Source organism: Cibotium barometz, chromosome 14 (genome assembly GCF_041138505.1).
Source record: "Cibotium barometz isolate CiBa-2024 chromosome 14, ASM4113850v1, whole genome shotgun sequence".
NCBI lineage: Eukaryota > Viridiplantae > Streptophyta > Polypodiopsida > Cyatheales > Cibotiaceae > Cibotium > Cibotium barometz.
In genome coordinates this window covers 3,874,307-3,890,263 of record NC_141059.1, presented here as the reverse complement: position 1 = coordinate 3,890,263, position 15,957 = coordinate 3,874,307, and the positions used below count along the sequence as shown (strand labels likewise).

Here is a 15,957-nt window from a genome sequence, read left to right as displayed (position 1 = left end):
ATTGGGGGATTCCTGCAATACAAATAGCTACAATTAAGTTATGTTAGTTAGATTAAGTCCTAGGAAGACTCTTGTTCTATGGGAGGGAATCAGCGGCGGCTATGCCTCACTAAAGGGGAAAAAAAGCGGTGATTCTATGGACCAAGTGCAAGTCTCTTCCTTGATCTGGCCATGTGACTTTTGGGTTCGGTCAGATCAGTTTGGTTAGTTAAGACTTTGACTCGATAGATTAATTCTCCCGTTAGATGATTTTAAATCTCTGTTTTTGTGAGGCTTCCAACAATGATTTTTACTCTTGAATGCATAGATTCGCTCCAAATCAATCAAGGGTTTGCATACGAGTTGCTATTCCATTCACCAATGCCACATACATGTGTCCTTCACCTATTACATGCATTTTCCTCTTTCAATTAAGCTCTCAAGCTTTCCATTAAAGGTTGCAAAAAAACAAAAATTTCACTTGCTTTGGGCAACTCAAATCTTGCTTTGCTTTTGTCAAATCACTTGCAATCCGCTCAAGGGTGTTTAGCTTTGTGTACCCGTAGTCCTTAGATTTCAGATCTGTTGAATAGCTGTATTTTGCAAGATTCTCTTTGCTCCAAGCCCCAATGGATAGCTCCAAAATAGAAATTTTCCCTCTTCTTCACTCACTCACAAAACCCTAATAATAAGAGAATTAGGCTCTGATACCATGATAAAAGACAGATAATGAGAGAGCACACACACATGATAGCAAACCCTAATAGATTAATGTAACCCTAACCATAGAGGGAAGCCATATCCATTCTTACACGATGCATCATAGAAGAATACTACACACCACTCACTACATGTGCTGTGTGCACACACTAAATAACCCTAACTAATGTCCACACACTGTGGCCAGCTGGATGCGGCCATTTATTATCACATGTTGTCAAAAATGACTTATATACAAGTGACTAATTTTCACACTAGGCTGGCCAAACTTAAAAATAGTTTGGTCTCTATTACTAGTACAAAAGCTTGAGCAGAAAAAGAATGCGTATTGTACAACGGAATGCTTCCTATAGTTTCAAATATTATAAAATGGCAACTGTAGTCTCATGGTGTCGAAGGGATTTATGAAATGGGTCTTGTTCGGGTCTATGCTGCTTTATTGGACAGATGCAAAGATTGCCATTGCCATATAACCTTTCATTGGATATCATAGTACAATCTACAAACTCAGTTGGGCATGTGACCAATCAAAGTGGGTTTTCAAGGTTGTGGCCTTATTCCTATAAGGAAAATTTTCAGGCTCTTACCAAGTTTAGTGAAGCGCAAAGTTGTGGCTTTTGTGGTGTTTTTTGCATACTAATTAAGGTGCTGGTTGATTTGTGTGTCTCTAATAAGGAAAATTTTTAGGCTCTTACCAAGTTTAGTGAAGTGCAAAGTTGTGGCTTTTGTGGTGTTTTTTGCATATTAATTAAGGTGCTGGTTGATTTGTGTGCCTCTAAACTAAGGGTTGCTTCACAACATATCGGCCTGCTCACACCCTTCAGCAAAAATGCTACCACGTCCAGCAGCTACTGATGCGTCTGGGCCCTGGGGGTAGGGCAGGCTTTAGAGACCACCCATTGTCTTGGTGGGCCCAGAAAAGCCCCTTGTGAAGCTTCCCTAATCTTGACATTTGATATTGGTAATTTGACCTGCTTTCAACTCTCAAGGTGTGAAGCTCAAAACAAGTTTTGTGTCTTTTCAATGCAGAGGACGAGGAGTTGGTGACAAATGCAATTGAAACAATTGTTAATCTGGCACCTTACCTCAACTTACGAGTCTTTTCAGAGCAAACTACTGAACCACAAAGTCGAACCACGTAAGTCTCAATTTCAATTTTACAAATGTAGTTTATGGTATCAAAACTTTTGGGCTTCTTGTGTGGTTTAAGAACAATCTTAAGCAGTATCCACAGTGCCAAATTGACTTAATTAAGGTTGAAAGATGAAAGACGTGAGAATGAATGGTATGTGCATTCAGAAGCTTGCTAGATTAATGCTAATTAAATGCTATTTAGATGTTGATCAACACTAATTTCAATACACAAATAGATTAGAGAACTGACTGTTGCAAATACACGAATGCAATTGAAACAATTGTTAATGTGGCACCTTATCTCAACTTACGGGCCTTTTCAGAGCAAACTATTGAACCACAGAGTCAACCCATGTAGGTATCGATTTTGTTTTTACAAACGTATTTTATGGTATTAAAACTTGCTGGGTTCCAGTGCGATTAAGAACATTCTCAAGAAGTATCCACGGTGTCAAACTGACTTAATTAAGCCTGAAAGATGAAAGACATGAGAATGAATGGTATGCTGCAAGAGTGTAACATGCATTCAGAAGCTTGCTAGATTAAATGTTGTTTACATGCTCATTAATGCTAATCACTCAATACTGTAAATACACAAATAGACTAGAGAATGGACCTAATCTATTGTTTATATTGCAAAACTTGAATATGTATAATGCTGAACTTGTTAAATATTAATAGTGATTAATGTGGGAATAAACCAGTGCTAGGTGGTTGTGTAGACTATCATTGGATTATCTGTAAGCTTAGTGTTTAAATAACAATGCATGTGAACAACCGCTATTGTGTGGGAACAGCCTCTTAGAAGGATATTATGTAAGTAGTGATGTGGCAAAGTGATGCCTATTAGGGACACTTGGCATCATGTTTGGCATATGGCATATGTGGTGGCAGCATGTGCTTCACCTTTGTAAAGGGGGGTCTTTCCTATAAAAATGACCAATTTCTATGATGCAAACATGCTTTTCCACGACTATTGTGCATATCCCCTAGTCCCCTCACCAATCCCCTTGTTAATTTTGCTGATTATCTTGCTGATCAACATAGGTAGAGTTCGGCCTCTAGTAGATGTTAATACAGCTTGCTTTCTTTCTTTCTTTCTCTCTCCATCAGTGGTGGCCGATTATCTTGCTGATCAATGCCACTTTCTCTCTCTCTCTCTCTCGAGATCGTTGTGCTCCTTGCTCACTCTCAATAGGGTTCAATAGTTGGTATCAAAGCTGGGCACCTCCCCTACGCCTCTCCAGCAGTTCGCCGCCTGGCTGCCCGCTATTCATGCACTGCAGTTGCTTGAGCTTGCACTTTCTGCCCCGGTTCGCCCGTGCCTGCCTGCCTGTCTTTGCTCAGCCCCACCATGAAAGCTTTGCCCAGCCACTAGAGCTCCGTCTGGTCGGCACCCTATCATAGGGTCAGCCCATTGGCCGGTGGTCCACCAGCTTAGCTCCACCCAATCCATTTTGTTGGGGGAGGGGAGGGGGGGACGGGGGCAGCAAAGGGTCGGGTGGCACCAACGGGGAGCACCACCGCATCTTGTTGAGGGGCTCTCATCTGGGCTATACCTGGCCAACCAAGATTTTGGCGCCTTGAAGCCTCGTCGAAATTTTCCAGGCCGCCTCTTTTTTTTGGCACTTTTTTGGTGGTGGGCTCTCTTGCGTGCGCTCTCTTGGGCTTCTTGCTTTGGGGGTCTCTACAGCCATACTACACAAGAGATATTGGACAGTCCAATCGACCATTCACAGCATCTTGTTCATAGAGGTGAAAATGAATTGGGGTTTTTTCTCCTAGATTAAGTTTGGGCAAAACCAAAGCTTCTGTGCTGTTATTTTTTTCGGGGATTCTAGTTTATAAAAGGGAAAAATTGTTGAGTGGAAGCATCCTCAGGCACTCATGTACTTGTGCATCATCTAGGCACTCTTGTTCCTATGCAACACTCCCGGAGTCTTGTATTAATTCACTGAAATATACATCCTGTTCTTGGTATACTTCAGCGATCGCACCTAAATTTTAACGAATTCTGGTGTTTTGTGTACACATTCTAGTCATCATTCAATATTTTCTTACAAGCATATAGGGTGCATCAAGGGTTCTCTTCCAAGGGGGGCTCTTTTGTTTTGAGTGTACATAGTTTACTTTGAGAAATCCAATATTGTGAGAAGAGATGCCATAGAGGACATGATATTTTTCGGTATATGACCACTGAGGATAGACTTGATAGCTCTAATTATTCATTGTGGAGATTTATGATGAAAAGCTTGTTGATAGCCAGGGGGTTATGGGAGATTGTCACTGGGGATGAACCCCGTCCTTGGCAGTAATATCCACAACAAGTGGGGCCATAACAATCGTTGAGGTGGTTGTTGGAATTCCAGAGGATTCTCCTTCTCCTATGAAGAACAACGTAGGTGGGATTCTTGTAATGCCCAGGCGATGTCCTTGATTGCTCTCTCTGTCAAGCTATTATGTACCTAGTACTAACCCTTGCCGTTAGGGACTAATCCAACAGGGTTAGGGAGATTAGGAAAAGGAGGCGGATTCAGGTGGCCAAGGTTCATATTTAATAATCCAAGATTATTCTCTATTTATGATTTGACTATTATTTATAGTAGCAATAAGCAATATATAACTGAGTCTTGGGTTATTATTGATTCATTGTGGTCCAGATTTAGATCAAGAGGCTTACTCCTCCATGGACATGGCGGATCACGAGTAGTCTTGTGGAGGGCCCCTGTGGTGGATAGGGATTGGTGGTATAGGATGCTAGCTTTGCTCACCTTAGCTCCACCCAACCCATTTTGTTGGGGGGGGGGGAGGCGGGGCAACAAAGGGTCAGGTGGCATCGCCGGGGAGCACCACCACAACTTGTTGAGGCCTCTCATTTGGGCTATACCTGGCCAACCAAGATTTTGGCACCTTGAAGCCTTCTCGAAATTTTCCAAGAAGCCTCTTTTTTTTGTGGCATTTTTTTGGTGGTGGCCTCTCTTGCGTGCGCTCTCTCGGGCTTCTTGCTTTGGGCATACTACACAAGATATTGGACAATCCAATCGACCAGTTAGGCACTTGTTCATAGAGGTAAAAATGATTTGGGATTTTTTCTCATACATTAATTTTGGGCAAAATTGTGCTGTAATTTTTTTTTGGGGGATTCTAGTTTATAAAAGGGAAAAATTGTGAAGTGGAAGCATCCTCTGGCACTCTTGTACTTGTGCATCATCTAGGCAGTCCTGTTCCTGTGCAACACTCCCGGAGTCTTGTATCAATTCACTGCAATATACATCTTGTTCCTGGTATACGTCGGTGATCACAACCTAAATTTTGACAAATTTTGGTGTCTTGTGTACACATTCTAGTCATCATTCAGTATTTTCTTACAAGCATATAGGGTGCATCAAGGGTTCTCTTCAAGGGGGGCTCTCTTGTTTTGAGTGCACATAGTTTGCTTTGAGAAATCCAATATTGTGAGAAGAGATGGCATAGAGGATATGATATTTTTGGGTATATGGCCACTGAGGATAGACTTGATGGCTCTAATTTATGATGACTTGATAGACATGATGGCTTATTCATTGTGAAGATTTATGATGAAAAGCTTGTTGATAACCAGGGGGTTATGGGAGATTGTCGCTGGGGATGACCTTGTCCCTCCTTGGCACAATAAATATCCACAACAAGTGGGGCCAGAACAATTACTGAGGTGGTTGTTGGAATTCTAGAGGATTCTCCTTCTCCACTAAAGAACAACATAGGTGGGATTCTTGTGATGCCTAGGTGATTTCCATGATCGCTCGCTCTGTCAAGCTGCTATGCACCTAGCACTAAGCCTTGCGGTTAGGGACTAATCCAACAAGGTTAGGGGGAGTAGGAAAAAGCAAGCGGATTCAGGTGGCTAAGGTTCATATTTAATAATCCAAGATTATTGGCTATTTAAGAATGGACTAGTATTTATAGCAACGATAAGCACTATATAAGTGAGTCTTGGGTTATTTGTGGTCCGGACTTGGACCAAGAGGCTTACTCCTCCATGGACATGGTGGATCATGGGAAGGGCCCTTGTGGTGGACAGGCATTGGTCGTATGGGATGCCAGGGTGAATGGCACGGACTCGTGGAAGTGGAACCTTAGCCCCTGCCTTGTGGGAGGTCGAGGCGAACCTATGGTTGGGTGTGGTGAGCTTGCCTACACCCTTCTTTGTTTGTACTAATATTGTTTATGCCTGTGTATTAGGTGATCCTTGGGAGGAGTCTCTTACAGTTGGTATTTGAATTTGGAACTAACCTAATCGCGGAGGCAGGAAAAGCAGGGTTTACGTGTCGTTTGTGTTTTTCAAGGTCGCCTAAGCTAGGTATGTCTCGGTCATCGTATCTAAGTTTTTGATCTGCAAGAAGTGGATACTTTTCTAGGTTTTGTTGGCAGGACATGATTCATGTGGATTCTGAGAGAAAGGGGAGATTTGTATGCATGTGTGCGGGTGAAATTGTCCCGGGAATCCCCGTTTTGAAAGAAGAAAGCCCTAGTTTCTCTCTGACTTGTCATAGAAGGGCGATCATGCACAGGTTTCATAGGGCACAGCAAGCGGCTGTCTATGTGAGAGTTTGTGCACTGAACTGGGCGCAAACTGCTGTGGTAAGGCAGCCAGACAGAATATGCACAGGTATGCAGCTAATCATAGATGCACAGAGGGCTGTACAGGCTCTGTATAGCAGGCTGTACAAGGCCTGAAGCAGGGCATACAAAGCCTGAAACAGGCCGTACAAGGCATGGACATGACATACATGGGCCAGCAGGCAAGCAGGTGCAGATGGGAAGCCTGGCAGATAGGTGGGCAGCGGAGACAAGAATAGAGAGAGAAGAGTGCTGTTTTCAGAAAACTCACGCTGCAGCCATCTATAGTAGGGTGGTGTTTTGTTATAAAAAAAGCATGGGCCTGTTTTTATAAAATGCAAGAATGAAAGAAGGGGGGGTATATAGTTTTTAATGCACAGCTAAAAGGGCCAGTTGTTTAAAGGGAAAAAACACTTGGGTGATTTTTTTGCCCATGAAAGGGGAGCTCGTAAACAAAAGTTTAAGTCTGAGAAGGCTCCACATAACCAAACCCAGTCTTTAGGAAAACCCAATCCGAAGAAGGATCAGAAGCACCAACAGACCCTTCAAAACATACGTTTATCCGCCAGAAAAGATTATTCCTGGAACGCATTAAATGCATCCAACAGGGAGGGCAGGTGTTCCTCTTGCGGTTAGAAGGGCCATTTGAAGGCGAGTTGTCTAAAAGCAAAGACCAAGGTAGCTCATTTGATTGAAGTAACAAGTAACTCTCAAATTTCTTCCATGGATACTATTGTTTTAGGTCAAAGTGCTTGCATGGAATGTATTTTCTGCATGGGAGTCTTTGGTTCTAATGACTTGATACGTATGTATGGGTCGGTGTTAGGGGTGATTGTGCACATCCTTTTTGACCTTGGCAGCACTCACAACTTCGTTAATGCTAAACTTGTGTAGAAGCTGGGAGCGAACACACAACCAAGTGAATCATGATCATGTGTATCGTGTGAACCTGGCGGCGGGACATGGATAGATCTCGGACAGGCATGTGTTAGTTACTGATATCTATCTGGAGTTATATAGAGTCCCTAGATTTTTTGATTATAAATCTAGATAGGGTCGATGTTATACTCGGTAAAGGATGGTTTTATAGCCATGATGCTCATGCTGATTGGAAGGGTCATATTTTTCCCTTTAATGGAAGATGCTCTGGTATAAGAAAAAGGTAAAAGTTAATGTGGCCACGTGTAAAGATCATTACCCATTGCCGTATACTAAACACGTTCTCGAGAGAGTTGCTGGTGAGGAAGCCTAGAGCTTCTTGAACGGTTTCTCTAGCTACAACCAAGTCATGAAACTTGATCAATCTCATTCTCTGTAATGGTAGCCAGAAGGACGTGGCAAGAGATACCCCTCGGAATTCGTTGAAAAGACTCAACTGGGCACCAAGCCGGGGTAAGGGATGAGCTAACCCAAAATCCTCATGATTTGTGCACAATTGATCTGTGTGTCGGTGGCCCAACAAAAGATCTCGATTGCATCGGCAAACCTCCCGAGGTTCTCCACCTCTTGAGAGAGGTAAGCCACTTTGTCATCTGCAAACTCAGATCAGGTAGCTCCTCTTGAGAACTGATAGGTAGCGTGAGGCCTTGTAGCTTGTCTCTTGGGAGGCTAAAAAACTACACATCACCTCTGCCACAAAAAGGAAGAGGAAGGGGACATCCCTGGTATAAAGAGCGAGAAAGGGGGAATGTGTCGCCCCGAGTGCCTTAAGTTAGGACTTGGCTATGAGAGGCCAAGTAAACGGGGGAGACACGTTGGATCCAGGTGACGGGGAAACCCATCTTGCACATAGTCCCCTCAAGAAAGCCTTAATCCACCTTGTCATAGGCTTTCTCAAAAGGATGGCGAAGTCCTGCTCTCAAAGACGAGAGGTGGTGGATGCCTCCCAAAAAGTGAAGATCCTATCCTGGATGAAGCGTGTTTGTATTCCATGGATAAATGTGAGAGGTGGGGCTGCAGTGAATGGCTGATGGTTTTGGTGAGGATTTTGTAGGCTATCCCCAACATGGTGATATGCCTCAAATGGCGAATCTCCAACTTGTCATGGCTCAAACTTGGATTGGCTTTGAAGCAATGGCGCCGTTTGATCCTCTAAGTCTCCGAATGCCATCCCTCTTGTGGTGGTGAGGCCGTGTCTGCTCGAAGTCCCAAGTTTCTCTGTCTCCCACTTGAGTATAGAAGGAGGCTTGGGCATGGAATATGTACTTTACTCTCCTCTCCTCTATGGAGTTGGTCTCAGTGTAGGCTGTGGCCATCTACGTCTCTATCCACGGCTGTTCGGGGTGCATTCTTGTTGGTTCTAGAGGGAGGTAAGCCTCCGACAGAGACTCTCTTACTCTCTAAACTCCGCTATCTTGGTTTGGGATGCCTCTTGGAGAATGACACTGATCTCACTGAGCCTAGTATCCAAAAAAACTAGGGTTTTCTTCTACCAATAGATGAACATAGAATGCCCTAATGCAAAATAAACTCCAAATCAAAATCAAAGCACAAACAAACACATCCAATGACACCAAAACCGTATGTTTTTCGGAGTGTGGTCTCTTAATCAACATTGGGCAATATTGGGTGATCCCAATAGCTTCGTGGAATGGACGGAAAACGGAGCTAAGCCCTAGGCTAGTCCCTAACAACAACGCCAAATTAATTCAAGTCAAGAGCTTACCTTAGTCTTGCCGAAGCATGTGTCGTTGCATCTTGCCTTCGAGCCGTAAATGCAACTTTCCATTGTGGGTACGCTAACTCGTCCGTTGCGTCCTCGGTGCGTAGTCACACCGGAATTCTCCTTATCAAAGGGGTGAAGGGAGAGCTCTCAATGCCTGGATGGAGGCAGGAAGAGATGGGTCCTTCACCATGGTTCTCTCTCACAAAGGCGGGGAAAAGAAGAAGCTATTGCAAGAAGAAAACCTACAATCAAACCTATCTAGCGTGCAACCATCAAACAAGCAAGATTCAAAAGCATACAAGCAAGCAAGAAGAGGGAAAAGAAAGAGAGCTCACAAGTAAACTATTGCAAGGGAATGATTGTGTATTGCTTGTTGTCAAAAATGACTTATATACAAGTGACTAATTTTCACACTAGGCTGGCCAAACTTAAAAATAGTTTGGTCTCTATTACTAGTCTCAAGCAACTATGTACACTAAATATGTAGACTTTCCCTATTTGATATGAAGCACATGGTAAGGCTGCTTTATATGTTCCAGCGCCATCATACAAAAGTTAAGTGCCCGTTCTCGCGGGTAAGATGGCAAAGCACCTTATGGTAGGCTGGTCGGACAAAACCATATTAACCAACATAGTGGTTAATAGGGGGGTTTATTGGGATTCAAGGCCCCTAAATCTGCCCTTGAACTTGTTGACCTTGTCCCACGAGGCATTCTTTTACATGATGCACATGACAAAGAGACAATTTGGAAGGTGAAAACAATAGTTCAATTCAAATATGAAAGAATGGGTACAATGCTATGATACCCACAAAGAAATGCTGCAAGAACTGTACAACATTGTATATTGATAGCAAGCATAAAGGAGAAAAGAAGATCACTGTTGAATATCACCAAAAAAGGTGGTACACCACGTGGAGCAGCATGAGGGAGGTCCCGTAGATGCTGCCTATCATTGCAGAAGCTAAAAAGAGAGATAATAATGATGCTAAGCCGAGCCACCTTTATATAGGTGGGAGAGGAGCTAGTCGGCCAGTAGAAAATCAGAGGACTGGCCGACTATGCAAAAAATGCTGAAATAATGTTTAAAAATAGGCAAAAAAAATGTAGTGCCTAGATGCATATGCAGGGCTTCATATGGAGCCAGATACAAGCATGAATGTGCATGGGAAAGTCCATCTGGGGATGAAATAATTTCCAACACCTCCTTTTCAGCACTAGATGGGTGGACCAAGTCCGGTACGCTGCAAAAAAATCCTCCAAAGAGTCTGAAGGAACAACCTCCTCATAAAAGGCACAAAGCTCGCGAAGATATGATACATCTCAATACCGAGGTCGTCTCCGGAAGAAGCCACGAGAAGATCAAGAAGATATCGAAGACAAAATACCAGGATCAATCTGGAGAGAGAATCCCTTAGGAGATGGAACCATAGATGGCTCCGAAAAATGTGGTACCTCCTCTATATCTGCAACAAGTATTTGGACCGAAGTAGAATCCTCCTACTCTGAAGAAGGAAATGAAACAACCACTGGAACAAACTGATCATTAGTGATAGTTGAATTTGCCAAGTTCGAAGTAGGGACAGGCTCCAAGATAGTGGAAGATGCCTCCTCTGAAACAAAAGAAGGAGAAGCAATTGCCAGGAGAGAAACCGCCAAAGTAAGAAGCTCCAAAATATGTGAGGATATCTCAACAAAATCATCCACTTGCTCTGTAGAAGAACCACTATCCTCCTCTGAAAGAGTTGAGAAAATCTGCAATAATAGCATCAGCATGAAACAACCCAAGGGAAGGAAGATACTCATCCAAAAGGATTAAAGGAACTGATAAGGTCTCTATTAGAAATTCCTGTAAATAATCCTCTTTTGCGTATAGGGCACTGACTTTTGAATCAAAACTCTCCTGTGTGACCACTAGGATGGACTCATCTTGCTCTTGTGAAGATGAAAGAACAGGGGGATCATAGACAGCAAGAAAAGCCATCTTAGCATGAGACTTCGTACTCTCCTTTGTCGTTGGTGAAGTATCTGAGCCATCTGTTGTGGGTTAAGTGTCTGAGTCATCGGAGGAGGACTCTTGCTTTGCTTTAGCTTTGCGGGAAGCAGCCTGTCGGGCAAAACATTTGGCCTCTGAGAATGACCAAGACGGCCACAAAACTCACAAGAATCCTTCATCTTGGAACCCTTGATGCTGTTAGAATTGTCAGAATCGTCGTTGTCAGAAGATGACTTTGTGGCGACTTTTTGCTTGTTGTTGGAGTTCCCTTTTCCGCCTTTGCCTTTGCCCTTGCCCTTGTCAGAGGCAACAAAAGCAAACTCCGACTTGCCTTTTCCGCGAAGCATGCACTTGTCATGGAGATAACTCACGACTTCCTCAAAAGGGGGGAGAGGATCACGGAAATAAATATTATCCCTGAAAGAATCAAAGGAAGCAGGCAACTTACCAAGAAGTTTATGGATGGGATTGTTGATGGTGCTCCCATACTCCTCAAGTTGCAGCTTGATACGGGAGAACTCTCCAATCTTCTCAATCAAGTTATCTGACTCAAAGATGGTAAGCTTCTCTAGATCTGACTCCAATTTGGCAATCTTCACTGTCGAGACTCTCCCATACCTCCTCTAGATCTCTGTCCACATCTAATGAGCGTTACTCCAGGAGAGGAGACAAACTGTGCTTGTATGGATGGAGTCATGCAATGGATGATGATAAGACGAGCCCGAGCATCCAATATGCTTCGCAAAAAGCAGGGTCCACCAAGTGAGGTGTGGAGATAGCCATCCACACACCGGCTCCTTCTAGCAACAACTGAGTGTAGAAAGACCAAGATAGTTGGTTGCGGTAAGCTTCATGGAGTCACTGACTTGGGGAGGATTGTAGGATGGTATGTGGGTAGGGGTGGGAGCAAGACCTGGATGAGAGAAACTCAGAGAGGAAAGATTGGGAATAGGAACCACCCGTGGAGCGGCGGGAGCAGGGCATCCAGGCTGTGATGGAGCGGGAGAAGAGATAGGAGAAGGAATGGCTGTAGAGAAGTGGTCTCCTGAACCCATGTCTGCAGACAAATACACCTCCTTTGTCTCAGGAGGTCTGCAGTCAACCTGCTAAGCACCACTACTGCAGTGCATAAGAGTATGGAGAAGTAACAAGAGAAGAAGTACCTCCTCTCAAGCTGTGCACAGCAAGAGAGAAGAAATAAAGGGAAGAGAGGGTGGGAATCTGAAAGAGAAGTAGACTATCTCAAGGTTCCTATCCTCAGCACCTATGAAGAGGGTTTTAGCTAATAACAGCAAAACGCAGAAGGTATGCAGAAAACGCAGCCTGAATAGAATGACTCTCCATGGGTAAGGCTGTAAAGTAGCTAGGTTGAAAGAAATTGCAGCACTTGAGGCAGTCCCGAGTGAAAAACGCAGCTCCACAGGAAAAACACAGGTTACTGATGAGAAAACGCAGCAGTAAACAGCTCCTATATGTTGTAAACAGTCAACAGAGCAGCATGGGAAAAGAAACGCACGTCCCTGTAGAGGTTTCCCGCTCTGATACCATGAAAGAATGGGTACAGTGCTGTGATACCCACAAAGAAATGCTGCAAGAACTGTGGAACACTGTATATGGACAGCAAGCATAAAGGAGAAAAGAAGATCACTGCTGAATATCACCAGAAAAGGTAGTACATCACGTGGAGCAGCATGAGGGAGGTCCCCGAGATGACTGCAGAAGCTGAAAACAGAGATAATAATGATGCTAAGCCTAGCCACCTTTATATAGGAGGAGTTTGTCAGCCAATAGAAAATCAGAGGATTGGCCGACTATGCAAAAAATGCTGAAATAATGTCTAAAAATAGGCAAAAAAAATATGTAGTGCCTAGATGCATATGCAAGGCCTCATATGGAGCTAGATACAAGCATGAATGCGCATGGGAATGTCCATCTGGGGATGAAATAATTTCCAACAAGATAGCACCGCTCTTTGCACGATAAAGGTTTACCTTATTGTATTCTTGGGCGATGAGACACACCATTTTTTTTTCCCGGATCTAAGATAGGCCATGGGATGAGAACCAAAAGGCTGCCCGCTGAGAGCTATGGTTAGACATGTCAGGTTGGGTTTTTTTTAAGGCCGAGAAAAGATCCTCACATAACTAGAAAAAAATGCACATCTGGGAAAACAAATAAAAAGTTAAATGTACTTTTATGAACTGCGTTCTTTTTTTGGGGTATGGAAAAAGCAGAGAAAAGAAGCGATATTGCAACTGCTGGAGTCCCCAGTGAAGGCTTGGCATTGCTCTGCTGCGGAGCTGCTAGGAAGGCTTGTCGTGAACCCAGACAATGAACCTTCTCTTCTTCCTTTCATACATCAGGTGATTTGTGCTTTGATAAGTTATCCAGATCAGCTGTTCCTCTAAAGAGTTGTTTACCTCTGCTGTAGATCTACAAGCGATTGGTGGATTTGTTGAGCTTGCCTGGTGCAGATGCACAGGCAGCTGCAGTTGCAGCCCTTTACAACTTTGCTGAAGTCAATATGGACTGTCGTCTGCGGCTGGCCAATGAACGCTGGTACGATGCACATACCCTTGTGTAGCTGTTAGCTGTAATTATTGCAAGCTACTTAGCTTAACATGGTTCTTTGAGTGAGTTGTTTCCAGGGCCATAGGAAGACTAGTCAAGATCATTCAAGCCCCTCATCCTCTATTAGAAGTTTGTCGAAAGGCAGCACTTACATTGGAAAGCTTGGCCTCAGAGCCACAAAATAAGTCTCTCTTACTTGCATATGAGCACACCTTTGCAGAGCTTGCCTTTTCTGATGCTAAGTTGTCTGACATGTTTGCACGCATTCTTTGGGAGTTAAGCTCTCGATCAGGCTTAAAAGTTGCGGTGTTTGGGGTTCATAACAGATGCTTTCTCAAGTCTTTTCATCAGTACACACGCTTCCAGGAGGTTTTGTGACATTTTTGATGTATCTCTTTAAATGCAAAGCTTTTGGCTGGTACAGGATATCCAAAATGTCCATTACAGATAGCCAACTATAAATATGTTCTTGTGTGGTGAGTTATAAGTGTGGATTGTTTGCAGAGAACAGCGTTGATTGTTTACATGGGACCCATGCCGTTGTCAGAGCATGTCATTAGCTACATGTTTTTGCAAATGTTGAAATGAGAATGCTACCAATGGATGTCATCAGCTGGATGTGTCATTAAAATGATAAAACATATTGTTACCTGCTCAACCATGTTATTACCGTGAATTAGGTCTTACTGTTTTGATGGATTTTGTGTGTGTCAAATTGTATTAGTAGTGAGTTAGGATGCATGCCTACTGCAATCAAATAAACAACACTAGTGAAGAAGAGACATTGCATATGCCAAGAAACTATCGGGGGCTGTTCGCAGAGTTGATCTTGTGTAATCCAGGCCCATGCTTATGTTAAGGCAGCATTTACATACAGGAACACACATTGTTTCCTCTGGTAAGAAACACATTCTGGTTGCCAGATGAATCTTGATGCGTGGAAAATTTAAGTCAGATCTCTTTACATTCACTTTTTGCTAGTAATGTCTATGAAGGTGGCTTGGCCTCTAAAGGCATCATCACTTCGTACAGTGAAGTATCAACAGTTGTGGTTGTGTACTATCGTTGTACACTTTGCAGCAATGGTTCTAATTGTAATAAACAAAAGAAGAATCAAGTGGTTTTTAGTTGGCTTATTTGTGGAGTTGGGTATTGAAGCAATATTTCAACTAGTTCTCAACTAGCGAATACTCAAGTAGGGTTTGCAAGATTTGGGAGGATTGTAAAGTGGGGGATTTATTGTCACACTTTTTCTATATAGTAAGATATGCTCAATCGTCCTTAATATGGGAGGCGTGCAAGGGATATGCGAATAAATTGCCATCAATGTTGCAAATGCATTGCCAATGAATTTGAACTTGCCAAGTAAGTAGGCTTAACTTAGTGCCACACAGTGCTCCACATTTTGAAAAAGGTCGAGGTTCACTTTTCATTTTTATTGATTAACTAGTTGGTAAGCTTGAGCAATGCATTGGGGGATAGTTAAGAGCAAGGGTCTTCAAGTTATTTGCATCATCTCACATTGCAATATCAATTTTATTATGTTTCAGTTGTTGTTTGAGGTAATCTAGAGGCTTGAATGTCACTTGGCCTCTAGGTCCTTACATGGATGCAAGAAAATTTATTGTACAAATTATCCTTTATTAGAACTGAGGTGTCTCCCATTCCCATGGGTTCTATGGTTCCTCCACCCACATTGGTGTTTATTTGGGTCATTTGTTTCTAAAGCTCCTTGCTTAAGGTAGACTTGAAGGATTCTTGCCTTCTTTAGATGGAGACAAAAAGAGGATGTCTTTTATGGCAATTTCTCTCACAAAAAGTGGAGAAAAAGAAAGGAGCTAATGCAAGAGGGAAACCTATAAACAATCCTATCTATAACATGCATACATCAAGCAAGCAAGGTTCAATAGGATACAAGCAAGTAAGAGTGAGAGCTCACAAGTATTCTATTATAAGGGCATGATTATGTATTGCTTAGTATAAAAAATGACTTATATACAAGTGATTAGTTTCACACTCGGTTGGTCAAACTTAAAAATGCTTAGTGTAAAAAATGACACATATACGAGCGACTAGTTTTCACATTAGGTCGGTCGAACTTAAAAATGGTATGGCCACTATTACTAGTCTTAAGTAAGTATGTACACGAAGTTCTTAGAATTTTCTTATTTGACATTAAAAGCCGCTTTATATGTTCTAGCGATGTCTTACAAAAGATAAGTACTCGTTCAAGCGGGTAAGATGGCAAAGCACCTTACAGCAAGTCAGGCAAGTGAAATCATATTATTCTATGA

The 15,957-nt window shown here is 42.9% G+C and overlaps 1 protein-coding gene and 1 long non-coding RNA gene across 4 annotated transcripts; both read left to right on the top strand.

The window, feature by feature from the left end:
* Positions 1–2,801: 2,801 nt before the first annotated feature.
* Positions 2,802–5,120, top strand: LOC147631573 (uncharacterized). The gene is made up of 2 exons (XR_015267313.1): positions 2,802–3,588; positions 4,494–5,120. It is a non-coding gene; the product is annotated as an uncharacterized LOC147631573 (long non-coding RNA).
* Positions 5,121–5,811: 691 nt separating this feature from the next.
* On the top strand, positions 5,812–14,321 carry LOC147631572 (armadillo repeat-containing protein LFR-like). Of its 3 annotated transcripts, none has more exons than XM_086808077.1 (5): positions 5,813–5,996; positions 13,327–13,455; positions 13,524–13,651; positions 13,741–14,032; positions 14,168–14,321. In XM_086808077.1, exons 1-5 carry the CDS (start codon positions 5,922–5,924, stop codon positions 14,249–14,251), a joined length of 708 nt encoding a protein of 235 aa, XP_086664203.1. In that variant the 5' UTR covers positions 5,813–5,921; the 3' UTR covers positions 14,252–14,321. The 3 variants fall into 3 exon arrangements, with proteins under 3 accessions (XP_086664205.1, XP_086664203.1, XP_086664204.1); XM_086808078.1 differs by having other exon boundaries at positions 5,816–6,172; positions 7,327–13,455; XM_086808079.1 differs by lacking the exon at positions 13,327–13,455 and having other exon boundaries at positions 5,812–5,996.
* Positions 14,322–15,957: the final 1,636 nt, after the last annotated feature.